Here is a 26865-nt window from a genome sequence, read left to right on the forward strand (position 1 = left end):
AGTTTACTTCCTGCAAACCATCCTATGGCGGTTCTCTGTTGTAGGCAAGCACATGTTAAAAGCATCATATGGCAAAGGGTACCTCCTTGGTCAAGCTCCTGGTGCTGACTGGCAGGGGTTCAAAGTGAGTTAGTGCAGATGTGAAGCACACAAAAGGTGATGGGAAGAATCCTGCAATCTAACAGCTGGCCATCGCGGGGGGTAGCACTTCAACCCATTGTTCTTTTGCTTACCACGCCACCACAGTTTGGACCCAGCCATATGGAAATCAGTCTTGACCTTGCTCCAATGGGAACAGTCCTGCCTGGACTGACAGGCCAGGTCCTTCTTGCACGCGAACAGAAGCATCCTAGGCCCGTTTTTCTCCCAGCTATGAGCTCATCAGCCATGGACAGTTTTCAGTGCAGATACGAACCTGAGCCAGAGCGATGATTTGCCCCGGAATTATCTATCTAGATGAGAGATGGAACTGGGCGAGTTCCCCTCATGGAACCATATCTTCTTTCAGCTAACAAATAAGTCTGCCAAAGATTTTACATATTAAAAAGGGATTATGTTTTTATTATGCCCCCGAGGACCAATGTGGGATTTAGGCCCAAGAAGGACAGACAGATTGCCAAATTCTTTCCAACCTAACATTTGGAGACAAGGAGCTTCTATTGTGCTCAGGATGTTGATAAAATCCAAATTTAATATCAGTATTTAGACCATTGTCCTCAGCCCTAGCCTCTGCAACGCACATCAGAAAATTGCCAGCGCATTAGTTTGAGAAGATATAGGCCACAAAGCTTTCCAGCTTCCCAAACCACTCTTCATAGAAATAGGTCAGAGCTAGGCAGTAGTATCCATACATTAGGTAACACCTCCCAGTCTCAAAGTAAAAACTCTGGCCCCAATCATATGGTGGTCTCCCCACCCCCACGAGTACCAGCAGAACCCCCAATGTAGGAGTGGGGTTCCAGTGTTTGACAGATGAATTCTACACCATCTGGTAGGAGTAAGGATGGCTGTAGGATGGGGATGAGTTGTGCCAACTCAAAGTTTGTGGTAGCCCACCACTCCATATCAAGGGCCCATGGTCACTCCTAGGATTACTTTCCTGTGTTTTTGAAACATGCTGTGACAAAATGGGTATCTGGGACATACCCTTGTAGGCACTATGCATGTGTTCAGAACACGGAAGAGAATGCCTGGGACCTGCTTTCATTGTGAAGTGTGACGTGCTTGCTCTAGGGTCTCTCTACAATACATAATGGGCATGCATGGCGGAGAAGGTGAGAATGTCACATCAATCTTCAGGGTTTGGTGGTACATCAGGGTGAAGGTATGTGCACCGCCTTGTGTATGTGATGACCCTGAAATGAGGACAAATACTGCCAGTGGCTCAGGTAATTTCCACAAAGGTTACAAAATTGGACTCCATTCTTCTCCCTCAATTGTTTGCTCCTTAGATTTGATTAAATACAACATCTTCTCTGATATGGTAAACATTAGCTCTAGAGGGTTCATATTTTTGAAGGAGATTATTACTCACTTTTGGCAACCCAGCTTGAATTGTCAAACTGCCCTCAATGTCAGGCTTGCTCTGTAGTTTTCATGAAGCGAGGAAGATTTAGGCCGCATTCTTTATCAGGACATAAAAGCTATTATTGTATATTGTACTTATGGATGAACAACGCGTGAATATGACCAGAAATCAGTTCCCTAATAGGTAAGGGATCATTTATGGCTGGGTGTCAACAAAGAATTGACCAACAAAGTCTACCTACCTCTAGATTCCTGCTTCTCTTTTAGAGGTGCAGGTAACTATAAGGGAAAGTCATCGTTTCTGTCGGTGGAGGCCTGGCTGGCTGGGTTGTTACGAACACCTTTGCAGGGGTTGCGACACTGCAGAACCATCATCTCCATGGAATGAGACTTCCTGCTCAGATTAGGAGAGTGTTTTTGAAGCAGTTTTGCATGACAGACAGCTCTGTGCAGGAGACAAAGAACATCTCCCAACATGCCAAGGATATTGTTTTTACATTATACAAAACAAACCCCTGATTTTGAGCATTTAGCTTTTGATAAATATCAAACAGTCCAACATGCTGCCAGGCAGTGGCACTCTGGAAAGAATTGAAAGTGTCCCTGCCATGTCAGCAGGACATCAGTGCCTGTGCGTCAGGATCTCTAGATACAGTGGGACACTTGCCTCATGGCTGGGGGACAAGACGTACGTCACAGCGATTTGGCAGACTGTCGCTGCACTCTGGGCTCTAAGGGCCACATGCATCAAGCATTTTACTGGTCGCAAACGGGCCAATTCGCAGAATCGGCCTGTTAGCGACCAGTAAAATGCCTTGTCTGATGCATCAAAGGGAATGCATTCGCAAAACAGGTAATCTCAATTTATTGTGATTACCTAATTTGCAAATGCATATAGGGAATCGCAAATTGTGATTCCCTACTTGAAATGCAGCAAGCGTTTCCTAAATGCGACTTCGCATTTAGGAAACGCTAATTACCATCAACTTCAAGTTGATGGTAACTTGCTAAATCTTTGAAAATTTGCAAAATCTTTGAAAAATGCACAAAAGTGCATTTTTCAAAGTGGCATGTGGCACACACACATGCCCTTAGTGCATGTGTGTGCACCACTTGTTCACACTTACCTTTTGGGGGGATGCTCAGGGGGGCCTTAGGCCCCCGGCACCCTTGCAATTGCATTCTCAATTTGCGATTACTAACTTGGGCATCGCAAATTGTGAGTGTATTCCCATTCATTCCTATGGGCCTACAGGCCTACAGGCCCATAGGAATGAATGGAGTGCCATTACCTAATAGCGATTCGCAATTTGCCAATCGCTATTAGGGAATGTGTAGGAATCTCAATTTATTTTGCGATTCCTATATGCATAGGGAATTACGATTCCTAAATAGCGATTCCTTAAAAATCTCTATTTAGGAATCGCAATTCCTTATGTTGATGCATGTGCCCCTAAGTGATTTCAACAGTGGTTAAAACTGGATTGCGAGAATAACTTGTAAAATGTCCAGGTTCATATATGAGATTAAAATAATTCGAGTATTGAGTGCATTTTAATGATAATGGCTATTTTAAAACGAATAGTTCAATATCCAATATACATAACATTGTATATTTTTAGCCATAAAACTAGAAAAGGCAAATAAGATATAATAATATTTTATCTGTAGAAGTCCCGCTCTAGATCCCTCTGAGTGAGTCCGTCAGTGGTTAAAATTTGGATTGCGAGAATAACTTGTAAAATGCACAGGTTCTTTTCTAAGATTAAACCACTGTGAATATTCATTGCCTAGTAATTGTCATGACTTTTTTTCAACGCTTGAATGTCACATTTATATAACACTGTATATTTTTTAGTCAAAAATTGGAATCAGCAAATAAAATATAAGATTTTTTTTTATCTCTTTTAGGAAATTGATCTGTGGGCCTAATGTTATTGAAGTTGAAGTTGTGCCAATCTGGAAACTACTTTTCACGGAGGTACAATATTTATTTCCCAATGCACTTGAGTTCAGGGTCATTTCTGAGCTGGAATTTGACCTGGAGTGAAGAGTAAGCCTGGGCGGAGTTCGCTGAGTTCTGCTACGTGGAACTCCGTGAAGTGCAAGAAAAACTCCGTGAACGGAGCGAGTTCACCGCCCAGTCTTAGTGAAGGAGTCACCAAAGAGGAAGCCTCAACAGGCATTGCATGGTGGTGCCACACACTCAGGGGTGGATCAAGGCACTCATACTGGCAGACCATAGGTCAAGAGGCCAGTGCATGGGGTTTTTGAGTGTTCCTTACCTGATCCTGTTACCTGGCAAGAGGTGTCTCATGTAGTGTTCCTAGCTGGTTTCAACCACATCAAAAACAGTGCATGAACTGTAGTCTCCAACACACCTCATCAACAGACTGTGAGTATGTGTAAAGAGGTATGCATGGAGAAATCACGTACACAATCTGAGATACATCCTGAAAGACAGGGCCAATATCACACATACTCTGGCTTGAGACCAGGTATCATGTATGTTCTCTGAGGTGTAAGAGCTTGCTGGGATATGAAGATATTTATCGCACATTTAACGCAAAGAAGCAGACCTTCAGTCATACGATACTTTATATCTAGATATTTTATTTCACGTTACACTTAGAATGAAAGAGAAGGATTGAATTGATTGGGGCCCAGTGGGGTCACACAGAAAAGTACTTTGAGGTGGATAGGCCATGGCGATTTACTCTTGAGTCTTACTCCAGGTGCCAGAAAATAAGTAGTGGGTAGCTCAGTCCTAGGGATGCAAATGTCAAACAGCGGTGCAGGTGTGTCCTCACATTCTAACCGTGCTCGGTCAGCAAAATCCCATCCTGGACAGATGGCCAAGGGGTGGGATCCCAGAATTGGATATGAAACCACGAACAGCAAAGCAACAGATACAAATATCGATCGGTATTTCTGCTATGTATAGATTTGTACTTCTACAGTGACCTTATCTGACAAAAACTTGTCACCCACTGAGTTATAAGTATTTCTGTAGGAGGCCGGGGAGGGGGACACCCCCCGGTGTGGGCATCAGGCTTTGCTAAAGAGGCAGGGCGCGTAAAGATAATAGTGGCTACAGCAAGCAATGTGGAAGAAGATCTACTGATAAAACAATATTGTGGGAGTGTGAAAATGAAATGTATCAGAGTTACCTGCTGTCAAGTCAGCGGAAGTACACCGGGTTTAGTGAGTGCTTGGTCAACTTAGAAGTGAGCAACATACACCCCTCAAAGAGAGCGAATGATGGTTATATACTTAATAAACCAACCTTCATATCAGTGCAAATATAACGCCGGTTCATGGTCCACCACACATCTGGCCAGATGCCTCTAAACCATGCAGAACTCAGCAGTGAGGATCTCTCCCAACCTGCCATGCCGCACACACATCACCCCACATCTCGGGTGCTTCGTTGGCTTACTATACACAAGCGAGCTCTGTTCAGATTTCTCACTCGCATTTTCAGAGCCATGCACAACATGGGCTCAGCCTAACCCTACAACCGCATCACATTCCAGACACCATCCAACACCTCTGCTCAGCCAGACTCCTACTCGTCCCTCGAGTATGCAGAACCAGCGGCAGAGGTTGTCCTTTCTCCTACATCCCTCCTAAAGTCTGGACCAACCAGCAGCTGCACATCAGAACCGCTGCTTCCAATCGCGAATCCTGTAAGAAGCTAAAGACGTGGCTTTCGATTGGACCTCGCAAGCTTGTCCCTCGGCCAGACCAGGACCGCTCCTGCTCAAAACGCCAGGGTACCCTCACGGGTGATAGAGCGCTCTACAAATACTCATAACATAACCTAACCTAATATAACCTACCCCAGGTTAAAAATATAAATATATTAAGAAAAGTAAAGAAAAACACAAAATGGGCTTTAAATGTTATGGCGAACGGAAAATGGAAATAAAAAATTAGATTTACATTAAAATTCACTATAAAATCAAACACAAAAATGTAATTATTGCAAATCAATGTTTAAAAGGGTTACAATATAAATCAATGGACCCCAAAATAAAAATTAATGGCCTGATTTATATTTTGTGAACGGTTACTCAGTCACATACGTGATGGGTATCCAATCTGCCTTATTACAGGTGCATTATATCCTAATGTCTTTAATAAGGCAAGACATTATATCCGTCCCTGTGACTGAGTGAGCTCCCAGCAGACTCTACCTCAGGCCCTAGGTAGCATCTAGGGAAAGCCTAGGCAGCGTCTGCGGCTGACACAGGAGTTCACAGAAACGGAGTATCTCTGGCCCGAGACTTTGGTTATTAAAACCGTCAAAGTCAAAATGTTCTTAGCACGAAAAATGTAAAAAGTCCTGAGAGAAATGTCTACCATCAGGTCAAGCCCACTTGTCCATCAGACCCAAGCTTGATACCCCCGAATGTCAACCCATGAGGGTAACTTCTTAATACAGAAATATTTCAGGAAGATGAATACACACATGCAACTGACTAAAAACATGCCGCATACCCATACATATTGCACACAAATAAATCTCCCACTTTTAATGCACTATTATGTCACTTTGGGATTTACTTTCAGTCTGTCCAAATCCAGAAGAGAACTCAGGAATAAAAACCTGATGGCCTTTCATCAATATATACCTAACCTTCAATTAAAACTAAACTGCACATGTATAAAAGTCCTTCATCTCTCCTTGTGCAGACAGCAGAAGTGTCCTCCGCGGGTCTGAGAAGATCTCAATGAAAAGGACTTGAGTAAAGTCTCAGTGACACTTTGTTGGTGGAAGCCATTCAGTGCCTGGCTGCTTTACCACCTCTTTCTGCCATGAGTACAGGGAGTCTGTTCATTACAGTACAGCACAGGGAACCTGTTCAACTACGGAAGCCGCCAAGCCCAGTTCACCATTGTTGCCATTGGCTAATTCGAGTTCACCGCCAGCAAAGGGGATGTATGTACCCTTCAAAGTCACTCATGGCTGAAAAGCATATAAAATATTTCGATTTCTAGCAATCAAAATCTAAAATACTTGTTATACATATCTTTGAAGGAGTCTACATTACAGGCAAAATAAATCAACCATTGCCAGGTTGTGATGAATTCACAAAACATCTTGAGTTAGCAAATAATCCTTCTTTTATTGACTATACGACAGACACATTCCTGGTTCTTGCTATTTCTTACTAATAAATAGAAAAAACACGCAAAAGTAAATATTGTGGTCTGATTTCATGAGTTGTATCAGTGTGTGTTATATTGTTGTCTGATTTCAAGAGTTGTATGGATGTGTGTTATATTGTTGTCTGATTTCAAGAGTTTTATCAGTGTGTGTTTTATTGTGGTCTGATATCAAGAGTTGTATCAGTGTGTGTTATATTGTGGTGTAACTTCAAGAGTTGTGTCAGTGTGTGCTATATTGTGGTCTGATTACATGAGTTCTATTGGTGTGTGTTATATTGTGGTGTAACTTCAAGAGTTGCATCAGTGTGTGTTATATTGTGGTCTGATTTCAAGAGTTGTATCTTTGTGTGTTATATTGTGGTCTGATTTCAAGAGTTGTATCAGTGTGTGTTATATTGTCATCTGATTTCAAGAGTTGTATCTGTGTGTGTTATATTGTGATCTGACTTCAAGAGTTGCATGGATGTGTGTTATATTGTTGTCTGATTTCAAGAGTTTTATCAGTGTGTGTTTTATTGTGGTCTGATTTCAAGAGTTGTATCAGTGTGTGTTATATTGTGGTCTGACTTCAAGAGTTGTACCAGTGTGTGTTATCTTGTGGTCTTATTTCAAGAGATGTATCAGTGTGTGTTATATTGCGGTGTAACTTCAAGAGTTGTGTCAGTGTGTGTTATATTGTGGTCTGATTACACAAGTTGTATTGGTGTGTGCTATATTGTGGTGTAACTTCAAGAGTTGCACCAGTGTGTGTTATATTGTTTTCTGATTTCAAGAGTTGTATCATTGGGTGTTATATTGTGGTCTGATTTCAAGAATTGTATCTGTGTGTGTTATATTGTGGTCTGAATTCAAGAGTTGCATCAGTGTGTGTTATAATGTGGTCTGATTTCAAGAGTTGTATCTGTGTGTGTTATATTGTGGTCTGATTTCAAGAGTCGTATCTGTGTGTGTTATATTGTGGTCTAATTTCAAGAGTTGTATCAGTGTGCGTTATATTGTGGCCTGATTTCAAGAGCTGTATCTGTGTACGTTATATTGTGATCTAATTTCACGAGTTGTATCTTTGTGTGTTATATTGTGGTCTGATTTCAAGAGTTGTATCAGTGTGTGTTATATTGTCGTCTGATTTCAAGAGTTGTATCTGTGTGTGTTATATAGTGATCTGACTTTAAGAGTTGTAGGGATGTGTGTTATATTGTTGTCTGATTTCAAGAGTTTTAGCAGTGTGTGTTTTATTGTGGTATGATTTCAAGAGTTGTATCAGTGTGTGTTATATTGTGGTCTGACTTCAAGAGTTGTACCAGTGTGTGTTATATTGTCGTCTTATTTCAAGAGATGTATCAGTGTGTGTTATATTGTGGTGTAACTTCAAGAGTTGTGTCAGTGTGTGTTATATTGTGGTCTGATTACACAAGTTGCATTGGTGTGTGTTATATTGTGGTGTAACTTCAAGAGTTGCACCAGTGTGTGTTATATTGTGGTCTGATTTCAAGAGTTGTATCATTGTGTGTTATATTGTGGTCTGATTTCAAGAGTTGTATCTGTGTGTGTTATATTGTGGTCTGATTTCAAGAGTTGCATCAGTGTGTGTTATATTGTGGTCTGATTTCAAGAGTTGTATCTGTGTGTGTTATATTGTGGTCTGATTTCAAGAGCTGTATCTGTGTGTATTATATTGTGATCTAATTTCACGAGTTGTATCAGTGTGTGTTATATTGTGGTCTGATTTCAAGAATTGTATGGCTGTGTGTTATATTGTGGTTTGACTTCAAGAGTTGTATCAGTGTGTGTCACATTGTGATTTAATTTCCCGAGTTGTATTGGTGTGTGTTGGTTGTGCTAACCATGCTATTCACTTTCACTCAGGTGTTAAACCCTTTCTATGCATTCGAGGCCTGCAGTTTGGCACTTTGGTTGGCTGTTGGGTACATTGAGTACTCCATCGCAGTCATCATTATGACTCTGGCTTCCATCTTCTTCACTGTGCATGACCTTAGAAAGGTAAGCTCTAAGCTCCGCCCCTCCACAAATGTACAGAAGAGCCGGTTTCTGGTGCTGCCAACTAATGTAAAACAAAAGGGGAGGTTGTGTTGTTAAGTAAGGCAGAAGAGGATGGGGAAGGGAGGTGTGACTGATGTATAGTTCAGGGGAGTTAGACTGCAGTGAGCACTGATAAAAATAACAAATTACTTATTGCTATGGTTTATCACTGAGAGAGGGGCTGTAGCTCAGCCCACATCTTGATCTTTCTACTGGATTTGTTTGGACAGAAGTTGTGTGCTTCCGCTGAAAGTGAGTGCTTGTCTTACAGAGATTATGCTCAATACGGTAGCCTGGGTTGATGGTGACATACCAATGGCTGTAGATCTAATTGGTTTATGAAACAAAGTTGTGAAAGATGTTATAGGTCTGATCTGCTTATTATGAAAAGTTATGACAAAAGCAGTGGGACTGAATTATTTATTGTGAAAATCATGTGCTAAACCCAACAGGTCAGTCTGGCTTTACATCGCGAAAACCCTGCCAAATACAAAAGGAAAGAGTTTTACGTTGTGAACTCCTTGACACACACCGAAGGCAGGGGCTTCAAATAACCCTCTGAGAAATGCAAAAGGAAGGGGTTTTGTGATGTGAACACCGACAAATGTAATAGGGAGGAGTTTTACGTTGTGAACTCCTTGACACACACCATGGGAAGAAGTTTTAGACACTGCCAAATGCATACTCTGATCAATGCAGTAAGGATGAGGTCGTAAACTCTGGCGAGTACAAAAGGGACTGGTTTTACGATGTGACCTCACTGGGGGGAACAACCTTTACAACGCAACTTTTACAACGCACTACACTTACAACGCATTTTTTACAACGCACAATCCATTACAACGCATGACATTACAACGCAGGACACTACAACGCATTTTTAAAAACTACCTTTACAACGCATTCCATTACAACGCATACTACCATTACAACGCATACCATTACAACGCATAATATAGTAATTTTTACCCCTATACTATCCAACACTTACCCTACTGTTGCACCCCCTGGAGTTAGAATAGTAATTTTTACCCCTATACTATCCAACACTTACTCTACTGTTGCACCCCCTGGAGTTAGAATAGTAATTTTTACCCCTATACTATCCAACACTTACCCTACTGTTGCACCCCCTGGAGTTAGAATAGTAATTTTTACCCCTATACTATCCAACACTTACTCTACTGTTGCACCCCCTGGAGTTAGAATAGTAATTTTTACCCCTATACTATCCAACACTTACCCTACTGTTGCACCCCCTGGAGTTAGAATAGTAATTTTTACCCCTATACTATCCAACACTTACTCTACTGTTGCACCCCCTGGAGTTAGAATAGTAATTTGTACCCCTATACTATCCAACACTTACCCTACTGTTGCACCCCCTGGAGTTAGAATAGTAATTTTTACCCCTATACTATCCAACACTTACCCTACTGTTGCACCCCCTGGAGTTAGAATAGTAATGTTTACCCCTATACTATCCAACACTTACCCTACTGTTGCACCCCCTGGAGTTAGAATAGTAATTTTTACCCCTATACTATCCAACACTTTCCCTACTGTTGCACCCCCTGGAGTTAGAATAGTAATTTTTACCCCTATACTATCCAACATTTACCCTACTGTTGCACCCCCTGGAGTTAGAATAGTAATTTTTAACCCTATACTATCCAACACTTACCCTACTGTTGCACCCCCTGGAGTTAGAATAGTAATTTTTACCCCTATACTATCTAATACTTACCTTAAATGCAATTTAATATTATGCGTTGTAATGGTATGCGTTGTAAAGGTAGTATGTGTTGTAATGGAAATGCGTTGTAAAGGTAGTTTTTAAAAATGCGTTGTAGTGTCCTGCGTTGTAATGTCATGCGTTGTAATGGATTGTGCGTTGTAAAAAATGCGTTGTAAGTGCATGCGTTGTAAAAGTGTGCGTTGTAACGACATACATCCCCTCACTGGCAGCTTCAGTAGGGCAGTGCTCTACATTGTGAACTCTATGACAAACATCAAAAAAAGGGGATGTACATTGTCCTCTCTCTGGTACACACAGCACAAAGGAGCTTTACATTGCCCTCTCTCTGGTACATACAAGGCAACGGGGTTAACTTTATCCTCTCTCTTCTTGCACACACTGCACAAAGGGGCTTTACCTCCTCCACTCTTTGGCACACACACATCAAGGGAGATTTATATCCCCCTCTCTCTGGCACACACAGCACAACCGAGCTTGATATCCTCCTTTCTCTGGCACACACAGGACAAAATGGCTTTACATCTTCCTCTCTTGGGCACACACAGCACAAGGGGACTTTACACCCTCGTTTCTCTGGCACACACAGCACAAGGGGGCTTTACACTCTCCTTTCTCTGGAACACACAGCACAAGGGGACTTTACACCCTCCTTTCTCTGGCACACACAGCACAAGGGGGCTTTACACTCTCCTTTCTCTGGCACACACAGCACAAGGGGTATTTATATGCTCCTCTCTCGGGCACACACAGCACAAGGGGGCTTTACACCCTCCTTTCTCTGGCACACACAGCACAAGGGGGCTTTACATCCTCCTCTCTCGGGCACACACTACACAAGGGAGCTTTCATACTCCTTTCTCAAGCACACACAGCACAAGGGGACTTTACACCCTCCTTTCTGTGGCACACACAGCACAAGGGGGCTTTACACTCTCCTTTCTCTGGCACACACAGCACAAGGGGTATTTATATGCTCCTCTCTCGGGCACACACAGCACAAGGGGGCTTTCATACTCCTTTCTCAAGCACACACAGCACAAGGGGGCTTTACATTGTCAACTCTATGGTATATACAGTGAAACGGGACTTTACATTATGTGCTCCAAGAGAAACAATAAAGGAGGGGGCTTTACAAATTTTAGTATCTCACAAATGGAATAGGAGGGGGTTTATTTCACATGTCTCTTTTCATATTCAGGCATTGTAAAATGTTTGCTATCTGCAGCTATATAGTTATGGTTTATGTCAATGTATTCTTTGAGTTTTCTTAAAATGTTTGATGATCTCACTAGACAGAGACCACATGTTCCTGGGTGTTTATCGATTTTCACTTTAAAGCCAGCAGTCTTTCTTCATTGACTAAGAAATGTGGCGACAAAGGCAGGTGTCTCTAATTTTACAAACAAGGTACCAATGGTATCCACAGTAATATCAGACAGTCATTCTGCGGTAGCTTCCATCATTGGACATGGTGAAAGTTTACACTGTTGCTACCTTTCCCACTTGAGTCAGGAATCAACCCACTATCTGGAGAGCTTCGAGAACCACTGTCAGCCTTGTGAGCTCCCCTTAGATCAGTTTGAAAACACGTTAAATAAGATTTGTGTTTGAAGCTTCTTAGGTCCTCATTTCAAAATACTGGATAAAATCCTCAGTCTACGGTCAACTGTAACAGAAAGTGTTTTTAATCATTTTATTATTGCCAGTACATTATGCAGACTCCACACATGTTAATTAAGTGATTGTTCTTATAATACCAGAGGTGAATAATTATCTTTCCTACAGAACTTGATTACTTTAATTCCTGCATCTAAGTCATAGTTGGTGATGAAAGTATTTCCTTCTGGCTTGATTAAGGAGTCGAGAAACAACATATTCCACAATAGACCTCTTCCCAGCTGCCCTTCAATGGTCCTTAAGTCTTTAAGGGGTCTCAGCTTGGTGTGAATAAAGTAATGCATGGCAGGGTCTACTCAAGATTTGTGGCCTGTATTTCGGTCAAAGTCCTTTCTGTCCTGAAGGGGGTCTCAGTAATATCAAATGCGTCATTTAGAATTTGGAGAGAAATCAAAATTGACTATTTATGTTCGGGTGACCCCCTTCGATGACATTATGAATACAGAAGCCTTAATCTGCCTAATGAAATGTACCCCCTGCTACACTTTTTGTGGAGCGTCAATTTATCGAACTTGAGTTATGATGGTTTCTTTGCCAAAAAAGCGTCCATCTTGATATCACTGCATCTCATTAAAGCCTCAAACTCTAGAATCCTCTGCAGTTTTAATTACCACAGAGATAATAAATTAGATAGGCCATTTAATCAATTTTGAGAAGACATGTCAACTTTAAATCCATCCCACTGGGTTTTTAATTCTATGCACACTGTAGGGCACACCCTTAACCTTCTCTTTATGAACATGGGCATTCCTTACTGCCCTGACCTATTGCCAATTCTCTGGGGTGACCATTGAGCGAGTCCCTTTTTTTCCAGAAAAGTAATTTGACTAAAATCCATTGATCTCCAGCACCAATAACATATGGACAACTGGGACCGAGCCAGTATTCAACACAGACTGACCATCCTATGCTGACTGGGAGTACTGAGGAAGATTTAAAATCTATTGCGACTGGATTACGTTCCCCTTAACACCTTCAGTCAGAAAAACGTTATAGGAAGGAGTCGAGCCGCTGGTTCAACCAGAAGCAATATTCTCTTGAAAGAAAGTGACGTCAAATAGAAAGGAAATGACGCAATACCCTCGAGGAGTCGGATAAAATATGTAAATGCCAAAAACAACATCACGCTTTATTGATCTCCACACAGCTAAGAGACCATTAAACAGAGAATGTGCCCTGATGCGAGCAAAGGCTAGATTGACTCAAATAGGTGATTTTGCAACTGAACTTTTTTTTAACCATGTCTACTATTTCTAACCTACTAACCATTCACAATCAATTCTCAACCATTTATAAATTCAATCGGTGGTGGGTGGAACTTTGATTACCAAATTGTTTTTTTTCTCACTATATCTATGATTATGTAAATATTGCAATAGAGTTATTTGAGAAAATATCAAAAAATTGCCACTAGAGAAATTGAAAGGCGTAATTTGTGATCTTGCAATTCATTTTAATGCAAAGACATATTTTTGCCTAAATAAATCAGCATTATCCGTTGGAGACCCTCCTTCATACGGATAGGAGTGTTCTACCAGTAACCCAGTGGGGGTCTTTATTACTAGAAAACAATACCCAGTCCATCAGCCAAGGTTAGTCAAACAACTACACCCAGTTACATTAGCACTGCTCCTCCTTTGAGTATCGGTGATGCAGCATGGTTGGGCCAACTAGAGGGACTCGTAAGATGATGCCGACCAACCTGAAACCGCAGAATTCTCACTGCATGCTGCACAAGTTGTGATAAGACCAGAAGTGGAGGTCTCATGTCACATCATCCTGGGGGGTGTATTTCCAGTCCATTTCTCCTTCCTGATATATTAAGTGTGGCAGTATGTTAGATTTGAATTTATTTACATGCATTTTAATTCACTTGTGGTTGAATTATGAGTTATGAATCAGTCCAACAACATTCTACATTTTCATTAATGTGTACCCAGTGTGGATATTGAAATTGATATTCTCTGAGGCAGAAGGTTAAACTTTTGCCTAATTGTTCTTCACAGGAATCTGTGAAGCTGCACAAACTTGTGGAATCCAACAACAGTGTCATGGTTAAGGTATCTCTCAGGAATGGAGGTAAGTTGTGTCTTCTTGATAGTGTAAAATATATCATATTGACACAGCATAGAAAAACAATCTACATTTTCATATCTACTAATAACCATTCCAAGATCTTAATGTAGGGGCATTATATCTAAATTTATTATGACAACATTGAGGCTTGAAGAGATATGAAAGTTAAATTCTAAACTTACAAAAATGTCATAAAACGCAGTAGATAAAAAGTTGAACAGTGTTTCTATTCCTCTGATTCAAACCGATAACTTTTCGTAGGATATCCCAATTGCTGACGTGTCTAATCACATATGACTGCAACAACTACTCAGTTGGTGACCTCAGTGCTTGTGTGAACAATGACAGGATGTTATTGGTTTGCAAAGGCATGAACTTCCTGTGGCACATCTGGGGTGGAAATTTATCTGGTCTTTGAAATGAGGGGCTTCCAATTGGTCCTCCCCAGAAAATACAATTTTTATGGTGAACGCGCTGCATTAGTCAGTAATGTTCACATCATCCATTGAACTGGTAATGTGAAAAGCTCTTTGCTTGTTCTTTACATATTTTTCAGTTTCAGAATTTGACTTCACATTATATTTTCAAAATGTAGTGAATATGTATTGTTCCTACAAATAGACAATCAGCAATCTGCTGTTTTCCTAGGGGGCAGCGGTCTTTTTCAAGACTGTTTGAAATAAAGTCAGCTAAGGAAAACAGAAAATTTCCATTTTTCTAAGGTGTACATTGTCAAAGATGATGTCAGCCTGTATGTGTTCACATATATAAACACAAGCAAGTGCAACCTTCATGTGTAAAAAGAATGTGAAAAAAGGAAAACCCCTCTGTGTGCAGAGTTTGTATGTGAGGACACCTCTCTTTCCCCCCACCAGGAAAGAAACCAAACACAGCCGCTCTACTCAGCAATGTCTAAGATGTTCTTGAAATGAAATCCCTCTAGTAATTTCTCTCCTCAAAGTAATCTCAGCCTTCACCACTCTCCTCTTTATAAACATGTCCATATTCCTGACAGGCTGCAGAAGTGGGGCTGTTTATGCCATGGCCCCCTCAAGCTCAAACTCCCAAAAACATTCTGGCAAGATTTGCAATCTCAGAACAGTAATAAACATTTGTGCCTGATCTAGAGCTTGGTAGATGGGGTCTGTGTCACAAATGTGACAACTATTCCGTCCGCCCTATTACAAGTGCATTACATGCTAATGCAGGGTTTGTGAGTACTCCGCCCGCCCTATTTCAAGTACATTGCATGCTATTGTAGGGTTTGTGAGTACTCGTCTACCTCATTACAAGTGCACTATGTCCTAATGTAGGGTTTGTGAGTACTCGTCTACCTCATTACAAGTGCCTTATATCCTAACGTAGGGTTTGTGAGTACTCATCTACCAAACTCTAAATCAAGATTTTTTAATATTCTACAGTTCAGTCATGGTACTTTCTCTGATCACTTTAGTCTTGAAGAATGAAATAGTGGAGAATTAAAATATTGACTGCTGTTTGTGGTGTTTTTACATTATTACTTAATCTTGCAGGAATGTTTTTATATAGACGTCGTTTTTTCATACATTTCCCTGATTGTCAAACTACATGAATAAGTATTGTCCATTTTCACTAATCCATAGATTGCAAAGAGATGGAATCCCGTCATCTGGTTCCAGGAGATACCATCGTCTTGAGAGAAAGAAAACTTTTTATGCCATGTGACGCCATTCTCATCCAAGGAAGCTGTGTCATTAATGAAAGCATGCTCACAGGTGAAGTCCACAGGACCCACAATCATCAATGTTCATCTTATTATTCTGATCATTCAGAAATAAAATCACAATACGCTTACTTTAAATAGATGCAAAAATGAAGGAATATGTACTCAGGTTTGATGTTTTTGCCTGACTCTGAATCTCAAAGCTGCCCACTCTTTAAACCATAAGGGGCAAGCCAGGAATAAGTCACACCCAGCCACAGAAAACCTTTGTAAATTTGGCCTTCCATATTATGCTCCAAGTTATGTTCTTTTGCTACACTACTGACCAAGGCGTGTCTTCATAGAGATATTGGGATCCTTAAATCCCAATAAGGTGGAAGCTGGGTCCATGCATTTACATTCATATTAGGTGTGAGAGCAATATTTGAATTACGCTGGAGTCAACAGAGTACTCTTTGGCGTGGAGTTACCAATAATAACCTAATTATGCCGATTGTGTAATGAAGAGTAAATTGGGAAGAAAAATCCTTCTGTGAGCATTTTTGCATTTAGCACTATTTTCTTAAAGCATTAGGGGGCATATTAACAAGGAACAGGGAAAATTAACACTAAGGGCTCTTAGCGTTAATTTTTATAACGCCCGCTATCGCTGGATAATATCGCCTGGTTATCGCATTATTAACAACGCTAACCTCCTAGGCGATAAAAAATCCAGCGATAGCGGCATTTTGGGAGGTTATCGCTGGTAATGCAGCCATAAAACTACAAGGATAGGGATAGCCTTGTTGATGGCCCATGGTGGATTTAGCCATGTAATCCACCTCCCATTGGATTACATGGCTAAATCTGAAAATTAGCAGACGTAAAAAAGCAGCGTTAACCGTGGTTAGCACTGCTTTTTTTTGTCTCTAACAGAGTTAGCGTGAAGCTTGATAATAGGAGAAATGTTGCTTAGCGACATCTCTCCTATTATTTTGCTCTGGAACGCCCACTTTGCATCTCATTAGAGATGCAAAGGGAAGCATAGTGAAAAAGGGTGCTAACATGTGATTTTGCATGTTAGCACCCTGTTGTTGATAGGGCGATATTTTTATCTCCGCTTCTTTGGCTTTTAAAGCCAAAAAAGCGGAGATAAAGCCCTTGTTAATATGCCCCCAAGATTTTTGGGGATACAAGGAACTAGCGCTAACTGTCAGGAGCAAGTTAGGTGGATATCCTATCCCAAGTGCACGTTTAGGGAGTGGCCGCTTACACTACTTATAATATTCTGTTGCATTTAGCACAAAAATCACCCTTATGTATATTTTGCCACAAAGGGGGAGTTTCGTGCCAAGAAAATAGTGCTAAATGCAGAATTAGTCTTGTCTCCTAATTCCACTGAATTTGTTTTAGGTTATTCTGTGATTCACCTCCTCAGATTTCTACAAGTTGCATCCACCCTTAATTCATAAGTGCAGTGTCTGTGTTTAATTTCCCCAGGCATCAGCAGAGCAGATTCTAGTAGTTTCCTGCATGGACACATAAATAACTTTATATTTAATTAGTTTAAAGTCAACTCATTTCATAGTCTGGTGTCTTGCTTCACACTTCCAAATCAAAGCAATACAACATTTCCACATGGAGGCACACACACGGCGAAAGCAAGAAAAGACCTGAAAAAGGGATTTCACTCTCATAAAATGAGGCACAACAAAAGACTGTTTTCAGAATAAAGCGTGGGTGTAGGAGAGTGGCATCGACTGCATAGTTGTCCCCAACTTTTAGCTGATGTTTTGACTGTTTTCTGACTCTAGCCAGGCTGTGGCCCTGCTATCCAGGACCCCAGCCTATCTGCTTTCTCTCTAAACCGATGTGAGTACCCTAGGTGCATACCAATTGGATACTGAGGACCCCCTATGAGGCCCTTGTAGATGGTCCCCTAGGTACCCAGGGCATGGGTCCCTCAGAGGCCTACCAGGGGCTGCAGCACTTATTGTGCCACCCCTGGGACAGCCATACAAACTGACACCACCAGATCACTACTGTAGTCTGGGTAAGGTGGTGCTTGCACCCCTTACAGGGATATAGGTACCCTGTATCCCACATAAGTACAACACATATATCCTCATAGGTCACCCCTAAAGCAGGCCTTGCTAATCCTACAAGGCAGGGTGCTGAGATATGTGTGAGGGGGAACCCCTACCTGAGTAGGGCCCCTCTGCAACCTTCGCTAAAACTAGTGCGAGGTTGTTTGTAGTGCAGCCATACCATATACTCTTAACCGCATTATAAGTAATCGCGATAGCGTGATAACTTGAGAGTGGCTGCACAGAACCATGTCATGTTTGGTGTCAAACATCGTGGAGTCATACCCCCAGTCCAGCCATGGGCATGAGGGCACGATTCCCCCCTGCTAGAGGGGCGATATGGTAAAAGCGGCAGAATTTAGACACCAATTTAAAAGTGCACACGTAGTACAAAATGGATGCTACCCGCCACCCACACGATTCTGGCTGCCTGTTGCTGGGCAGAACTCCAGCCACGGCAGCTGGACAATAGGGATCCTGTTGCAGGGAGGTGTTCCCACCTCCCCAGACAGACTATGTGGATTGGAACTGGGTGGGTGCACCATAGAATGCCTTTCAGACTTGCACGTAGGCTTCTCCAGTGCCTACTTCTGCATACACCGCCTCAAACTGGTTCAGGGGCATCCTATCCCCTGCCCAGGTGGGAAAACACACAAAGGGGAGAGGGTGTAGCCACCCTTTGCCGCCTGAACTCTCATTGGTGGGCTCTGATTCAGACTCTCCCCTAATCCCTGGATAAAGGTGGGTGCAGGGTCCCCAGAGCCTCAGATTAATCTTGGACTTCACAGTCTTGAACCTTTGACTTGCTGCCGCACAGCTGAATGAAGAAATCTCCCTTGGGGTAAAGGAGTTACCCCCCTGCTTGGCAGGCAACTGAAACACTGCAGGTGACCGGGTTGGACTCTGCTGCTCCTACGGACATTGAAGACTTCTGCCTACCCTGAGGTGGGTTTCCAAGCATCCCAGAGGCCAGTGAGTGTGCACAGCAAGGCTGAGCACCGTGGACCCCGTGGGTGCCGAGATCCCCAATACCCCAGGACACCAGCCACCTCTTGCATAGCACACGACCCCGACCAGTGGGGAAGTTGTGCTTTGGCCCATTATTGAGCCAACCTCTCAGCATCATCTGAACCAAAGATCGACGCCCTAGCCAGCTCCGGCGACCCGTGGGTGCATCTTTACGCACACCAAACTGCTGCCTCCCGCGGTCCCTTGTCTCTCGACTGGTGGGCCCTAGCAGGGGTCAATCTTCACTTTCAAGAGTTCCCCTGGTTGCTCCAGGCCTGTTCTTCAGTCTCCTCACTGGAGACCTCACTCAGACCTCGTGGGTCTGCACCAGTAGCTGTTTCTTGATTCTTGAGTGGGTTGCGGTTGCCAAGGCTTAGTGGATCCAATCAGGACACTAACATCGCAGCGACCCTCACCCTTTGTGAGACAGTTGCCCTCCAGAAGCTGGCCTTCCTTGAAGCCTCCTGGAGCCCGTGGCTGCTGATCCAAGCTACCCGTCTTCAACCTGGAAGCACCCGACATTGAAGGGCTCTTTCTCCTGAGGTCCCTGGCCACTGGCTAGTGACCCAGACTCTGTCCCCTCTGCTTTCAGGTCCCTCTCTTCAAGATCTACATCTTCAATCTGCACAACATCGACAACGCTTCTTGCTAGCAGCAGTTCTTCACGTTTTCCCATTGAAATCCAGATCGCGACCCGACATCGAAAACGACCTATGCACCCGGCTTCCCTGGGGCAGGTAACAGTGGTACCTCGGTACTGTCGTGGGTGTGGGCCCTTCAAAAGCTTAACTCTAAGCTCCTGAACTTGAACTCCTGCTAGAAGTGTTTAGATTCCTGTAATTTCACACCGCGACATTCTCCATAGGGTTTAATAGAGATCCCGACAGTAGTTTACACCACTGCACGCGTCTCCCGTGGGTCCCCTTCCTCACTACCTTGGGTGGTTTCGTAAGGGGCCAGCGACCCTGAGTGCCCTAGGCACTGTCTATGGAACTGTCTAGGTTCTTATACCACTTTTTAAATATATGGTTTGGTCCCCCCCTGGGGCCCAATGATTCCAGTGCTATTTATTGTAACTATCAATGCTTGTTTGAATTGTATCTTTACCTCCAGTCTCATAAAGAGACTAGCGGGATTATTCTTAGAATAAATACATATATTTTATATATATACCTGTGTGGACTACTCTTTCATTTGGTCATTCAAGAGGTTATTAATGGTAAAACAATAAGCTTAACACTCCTTCAAGACTTAGCCTGAAGGCTGCTCTCCACAGCTACCACTAGGATAGCTTTCTTTAAAGGTTGTCTTTTAACCTATCACCTTAAGAGTCGAATTGGACTGGTGCAAGGTGTCCCCTATAACTAGTGGACAGCATATGCCAGGCCAACTTCTCACAGTGGGGGTTTTATTTGTGCAACACTCTCTAACAGAAAGGCTTTCCCAGATGCCAAATGAAACAATATGCAAATGTATATATATGTATATAAGCAATTATAACACTTACAAGTTAGTAAATGCAACTGTTAAATGCATGGGATAAAAATACAAGCAGAAAATAATGATAATAATACTGGACGTCCACTGCAAGAAATAGGCACTGTTAAATGCAAGCAATCAGCAAAAGAAAACAGGGAAAGATATATACACAGAATACATTGGATGATTATAACCACTGGAAACTTAAATGTGCACACAGATACACTCACGCATCACAATGCCATTAATTAGAAAAAAGACATCACCGGCTGCAATAACTTCATGTTAGCCCACACCAGCCAATTCACAGCCCTGGGGTCAAGAGTCTCCGCAAGCCAGGAACTGCCTCACTGAATAGAGGGGTCTGTCCTTCAGGTCCAAAATCCCGCCTTCCAAGTCAACAGACCCCATTTCTATAATCTTGATGCACCAGACGTTTCCGAGAAGACCTCCTCTGTGCCAAGAAAACATACTGGAGTTGGCCAATCACCCACAAGCATTCCAAAGGAGCTCTCATGTATTCTTCTGCCCTCCCACACGTTCCAGCCTCTTATCTTAGTGAAGCTTGCAAAAGTAGAAAACATGATGTTAGTTGGGATTGGTGTCGCGGGGTGCTCCAACTTTTGCGTCACTCTACTTGATGTTACAATTTGTTACGCTGCTAAATTTTACAATTGGTTTTCGCTACAAATTGTTACAATGTGTTTACGCTCCAAAATGATTTAATAATGTTTCATGGGGAAGGATGGGGGATATTGATACTTATGTATGTTGTATTTTATCCATCCTTTCTTGTTTTTTATTGTTCACTCTCTTGTGATGTTTCTATTTGTTGCATCCCTGAGTTTAGAACACTACTGCTTTCTTGTGCATAGTTCTTCTCTTGACGTTTTGTTATTTTAGTTTTTATTTAAAGGAAAGGGATACATGTAAACTAGCGTAGGTCCTTCTAGCTGCTCTGCCAGAGTGTGAGGTGCTTACGGAATGTTGGTGTGACTGTGGCATGGAATGCCTGGGTGCCTGAGTGGATGCCCCTTAGCCTGTAATTTTGTAATTATGCTTGTTTTGTTATTCTTACTCAATGTCGATATTGCATTTATTACCTACCGTCCATCCTATTGTAAAGCGCTCTGATACCCTTCGGGATCTTGTTCGCACTATATAAAACTTTATAAATAAATAAATCTCTAAAAATACAGAAACCAAACTTGAATGTGAATAACCAAAAGAATGTGAGTAACCTGCTTGTGTGTGTAAAACTCAGGAGTCAGAATTCAAGGTGGCATAAGGGCATGTCAAAGCCAATAGTAAAAACGTCATAAAGCTTCTCAATGTACAACATAATGCATATTTGTGCACCACTGCCTGTAGCACCACACACTTCATTTCCTAATGTACACCTTAATGCACATTTGGGCAGCACGGCCTATAATACTTCACTCCTAGACAGAGAAGTACACTCCACACATTTCTCTCTCTAATGCTTCCAAACACACATCCCACACTTTCTGTTCCTGGCAAGGATGTTCTACTCTGTGAAGCTACAAGGAGACACAAAATGAAATCTCAAGTCCATGCAATTGCAGAAAACATGATGTCATACATTCAGGCTAGAGTAAAGTAAAACACTTAAAGTCAATTAAAACAATGGTAGTCAAAGGTCATCACGTGGTCCCAATATATAAATATCATGAAAATTTGACATTCTTTTGGTCCTCTTGGAAACACCAGATTGAGTGTAGTCCCTTCTGCACATCTCATACTCAAGCAAATGCACAACTGGGCAGTGCACAACAAGGGAAGCAATGAACACACAATCTGACACCTGATGGGTGTGAATGTCCTAACATAACCAGAGCCCCACCTTCTCATCACTGTTGGTCTAATTCCAAGAAGAAAGAACAAATCTACACACCTGCTGGATTAAGCCATTCACGTTGGTACACATAACTCATTTTCATAGTTTACACATTTTTTGCAGGTTACACGTTGGAACCTGTGCAAGCTGCATATCTCTTTGGATATTGCTAGAAAATGTTTGTAAATTCCATTTCCACTTGTGAAAATCTAGAGTTGTATATTTTCACTTTATAAAATGTTTTGAGCAGGTACACCCACTAATCTTTTTCTTTTACTTTTTTCATGGGGTAATATTTTTTTAATGGTTTTGCTTTTCCACATAAAGCTATATGAACTTGTAAGACTAATTTACATATGCAAATAGTTTTGAGACTCACCAATTCTCTGCTTTTAATCTATTTTTAACTGGACCACACTCACACACAACAGACTTAAATATGGTTAAATTAAGTTTGTGATGCTCTGGATTACAGAAAAAGAGTTCTCCTTAAAGGGCTTCACTGCACCTTGGGTTTAGGTGGATATGCATGCAATAAAGTCCTGTACTCCCACCCCCACCCTGCCATTTCCAGATTAGGGCCTCCTGTTGCAACTTTCCTAGACCACAGAGGTGACTGTGCCGTGGTGGGAATATCTCGGGTGGTGTTGATAGCCTTGATTTGCCTTCCAGCCTTCTTGGAAGAAACAAAATCTGGGGGAGACTGAAAACCCTGGGAAGTCCCAGTGATGTCCCAAAAAACGGCCCAACAGATGCTGGAGGAATCAGAGGGATGACCCAGTGCATGGGGCATCAAGGCACCATTGCCTTTCCTTGAGAGGATCTCCCATGGCTACCCAGAATACACAGGGGTCCAGGTGATTAATCTGAATCGATTCCTGGGGCCTCAAGTAGAGGTAGTTGGAGACTACCGCCGCCTTTAAGCAGAGAGGTAAAACTGTCTTCCACATGTCCGGGTCAGAATTGTTTCCATGCTTTGGAACAGGCCTTGAGACATAATGGTTATTGTGAATTGTCAATTTGGAAGAGGGTACCCCAGCAACTCAATCATGTATTATTATTTCAGTCAGTTGGAATTCGTGGACGACTTTCTGTGAATGGAATAGTATTTTATGAACTGGCCTTTGTTCTAGAGCGTCACCCAACGACCTGCCTTATTCATTATGCAGTTCACAATTTACAGCTGCCTGTGATTGGCTGTAATCGCTGGGATGGTGGCCTGCAGAGGACATCAAGCTACTATCCCTGATTGTATTTTTAAAGAAGCAGCAAACCTTTCTAAAACAATTTAGTCAAAAAGGAGAAGCATATAATAAAATAAGAAGAAAAATCAAAATAGGATTTATGGAACCACAGATGTAATATTTAAAGATTTTAAGTAAAAAAATTCCCCAAAAGAATAAAGTTCATGGTTGTAATCCATGGAGACCTAAGTTCAATTTCAGGCTGACCACGAAGAGTGGGGTCGCGTAAGTCTAGCCGGTCGCAATAGTCAAAGGGTGTATCTGGGGCCTTTAAGGGATATTTATCCCACACGCCATGAGACCCCGCCCATGTGTCGGGATCTCATTTGCTTTTGTGCATTCACCAGTGCAGTGCTCGCACAGAATGCAAAGAAGTTTGCTTTGGTCATGCGAAGTTGTTTTGGGCGAGGCCAGAAAACTGTTTTTTAATCATTCAAAAACAAACCCCCAGCTTGGGGGTAAGGGCCATGGGTGCTGTTTCTATAAACAAAATACTAGTAGCTGGAAGTTACCTCGCAGTTCACAGGCGTATTTGTGTTTTTTGTTGTTCGGACCACCATATATATTTTCTGACAGTCCTGAATGGAAAAATGTAAGTCAGGAGGATAGCCCTAAACAGGGGGGTGCGTCTGATATGGATTGACCAACGCCTCTGTGGTGGATAAGCTCTTTGACAGAGGTTTACTGAAAGCAGAGCCAGCTGAGTCTAATGGCGTGATTACAGTCTTGGCAGATGGGATACTCCGTCACAAACATGATGGAAATTCCATCCACCATACTACAATTCCATTATATCCTATGGAACTTGTAATACGGCGTGCAGGATAGCCATCTCATTTGTGACAGAGTATCCCGTACACCAAGCCCACAATCAGGCCCAAAGGAGCTCATTACGATGGCGGGCGGACTTGGTCTGCCCGCCACCGTAGCGGTGATTGGGTCCGACCCCCATGCGTGCGGCGGTCCCGCATATACAATTATGATGGGACTGCCACCGCTGCGGTCGGATTCCACACCTTTAACATTGAGGTGGTGGCTGCTGACAGTAGCACCGCCGCGATGCCAAAAAGAGCATGTTGTGCATTTCACTGTACTACGTGGCAGGCACTACACTGTGCCTGCCACCTGGTGCAGTGAAATGTAGGGGGGTACCATGGGTACCCCCACAGTGCACCCACACCACCCCCCAACATAAGAGGGGCCCGCATCAGGCCCCTGAAGATATTCTCCGCCAGCGTTTCAATGGCGGTTCACCCTCCACTGAAAGGCCAGCATCATATTTGTGCCGGCGGAGCCTGCTAGGTTTCACTGCCATTGTGAGCATGCTGACCGCTCCGCCAGGCAATCGTGATGATTGCTACCAGTGGAAAAGCGGCAGACGGAAAGTCCGTCCACTGCAATACCCACCACCATCATAATGTGGCGGGGGTAAATCTCATGATGATGGTGGAACGATGACCATCGCTGGCCCAGCGGTGCCTATTTTTGTACCATCATAATGAGCCCCTAAGTTAGGTGAGTGATCCTCAAGATTGTTGGGGTGGGAACCCTGATGCTTTAAGGTGGGGTTTCTACTCTGCCAATGGCTAAATGTGGTCCTTTGTCATTTTTAGGTCGAGTCTAGCGCAGTGTGCATGCCCTACTCTAGGAGATGACCTTTTGGAATCGGTCTGCTCATTTTGTACACTCGTGCATCCACCTTGCGGGAGCGAGCAGCGGCGCGTGCAGAGGCCTTCTGTTTTTTCTTATTAGCTTTCACTTTCGTGCTTTTCGCATCCGCACGAACATGCTTGGTTTTTTAGTGCTGGATTCCATAAGGACCTTTAGAATGTCCAGTTTGGCGTCTAGGGACTCCTGCATTGCTCGTAGCAGGGCTTTCAACGCTGCCCAGTTCCTGGCAGGGTCTGACATCGTTGCTGTGGGGGTCGTCCGGTGTTTCGTCGTCATGCGGTGGTTGTCTGGGGCCTCTGAGGTGCTGTTGTTCTTCATTTTCACCCTTTTCGACCTCTATCCCTGCCGTCGCTTTAGAGATTGTCGCAAAGCATTAGTTTTAGGCGCGGGCTGCCAGGGCTGCCCATCTGCTGGCGATAGCTTCAAAGCGCTACATGTGTGCCCTGGTTAATGTCTATAAGTCCACGGATCCCGCCTTCTCCCCCTGTTCCAATGCTCTCTGCATGGGAGTGCACGAACAGGTCAGAGACGCCCAGTCGCTCTTCACCGCGTTTCTGCTGTATCGAAGCAGGGCCTCACCTTGCGATTACCAGGAGTCTCCAACCTCAATATTTTAGTCTCCAGTGGGCACCCCCAGTCTATATTTTGTCTTCTCCCAAGGGCATGTACCCAACTGTGTGCTGGTGCCTCAACCATGATGTGCGATGGTAGAATCATGGCCCTCACTGCTGTCTCGCTCACCCATTGCAGTGGCTTACTCCGTCTCCGCCTGGGCCTCAGTCTGCCTGCTTCCAGTGCAATGCAGCCACTGCCACCCAAAGCACCGACAGTGCTCGGCACTCCTCGGGCCCCCATGCCCAAGTCGGCAGCAGCTCTGATCGCACCGTCTGAGCCAGCCACGAATGGTGAAACTGCAGTCACGCTTCCAATCCTTGCCCTAGAAGGTCACCCTTATAGGAGCAGCAGGTGCATGCTGAGACTGCCCCTCATATTGGTGGTACTTTTTAACTGCAGATGGCAGGGCAGTCCGGAGCATTTGATAAATATCCCCCCCCCGCTGCTGGATGGAGCCTCATGAACGGAGGTCATCTTGCCAGCCCTCTCCCTGATGCCCCGACCTTTTTCTAAGTATACCATTTTGGTTGGGCTGAACAAATATCTGTCAGTTATAGAACCCTTGATTACATTTTTCTGACTACGTCACGCTTGCTGAATTATACTGTGCATTCACTATGTTGGTTTGGCTTATTAATTCATGTGTATTGGCTGCCTCACATCAGTTCTTTTGCTTTCTTTTTGCCATGTACTGTTAACATATGTTTCGCCCCTCAATGGTGTGCAGGCCTGGGGCTTTTTCAAAGCTAGGATAGTTTGTACATCAATATATTTCATTAGTTTCGATCTGTTCAGTCCTTGCGATCGCTTTTCTATTAAACAAGCACAAAAATATACATCCTGAATATACGAGTAGGACTCACTTTTAGTGACAATTCCAAATGGTGAGGGCCCGATTCACAGATCTAATCTGAGACAAAATCCTAAACGTACTACTTTTGGTATTCACAGAAGGCAAAGTAGAAGTA

General features: G+C 43.0%; 1 protein-coding gene across 2 annotated transcripts in view; it reads left to right on the plus strand.

Moving 5' to 3' along the window:
- Window positions 1-26865, plus strand: part of LOC146788635 (putative cation-transporting ATPase 13A4) — a 348080-nt gene that overhangs the window by 84695 nt on the left and 236520 nt on the right. For both annotated transcript variants that reach the window (XM_085635825.1, XM_085635826.1), the window contains exons 6-9: window positions 3439-3508; window positions 8569-8703; window positions 14185-14257; window positions 15877-16008. In XM_085635825.1, the coding sequence (XP_085491951.1) occupies window positions 3439-3508; window positions 8569-8703; window positions 14185-14257; window positions 15877-16008 (410 nt within the window). The remainder of the gene's footprint in view (window positions 1-3438; window positions 3509-8568; window positions 8704-14184; window positions 14258-15876; window positions 16009-26865) is intronic.

Source organism: Triturus cristatus, chromosome 11, assembly GCF_964204655.1.
Source record: "Triturus cristatus chromosome 11, aTriCri1.1, whole genome shotgun sequence".
In the NCBI taxonomy this organism is placed as follows: domain Eukaryota; kingdom Metazoa; phylum Chordata; class Amphibia; order Caudata; family Salamandridae; genus Triturus; species Triturus cristatus.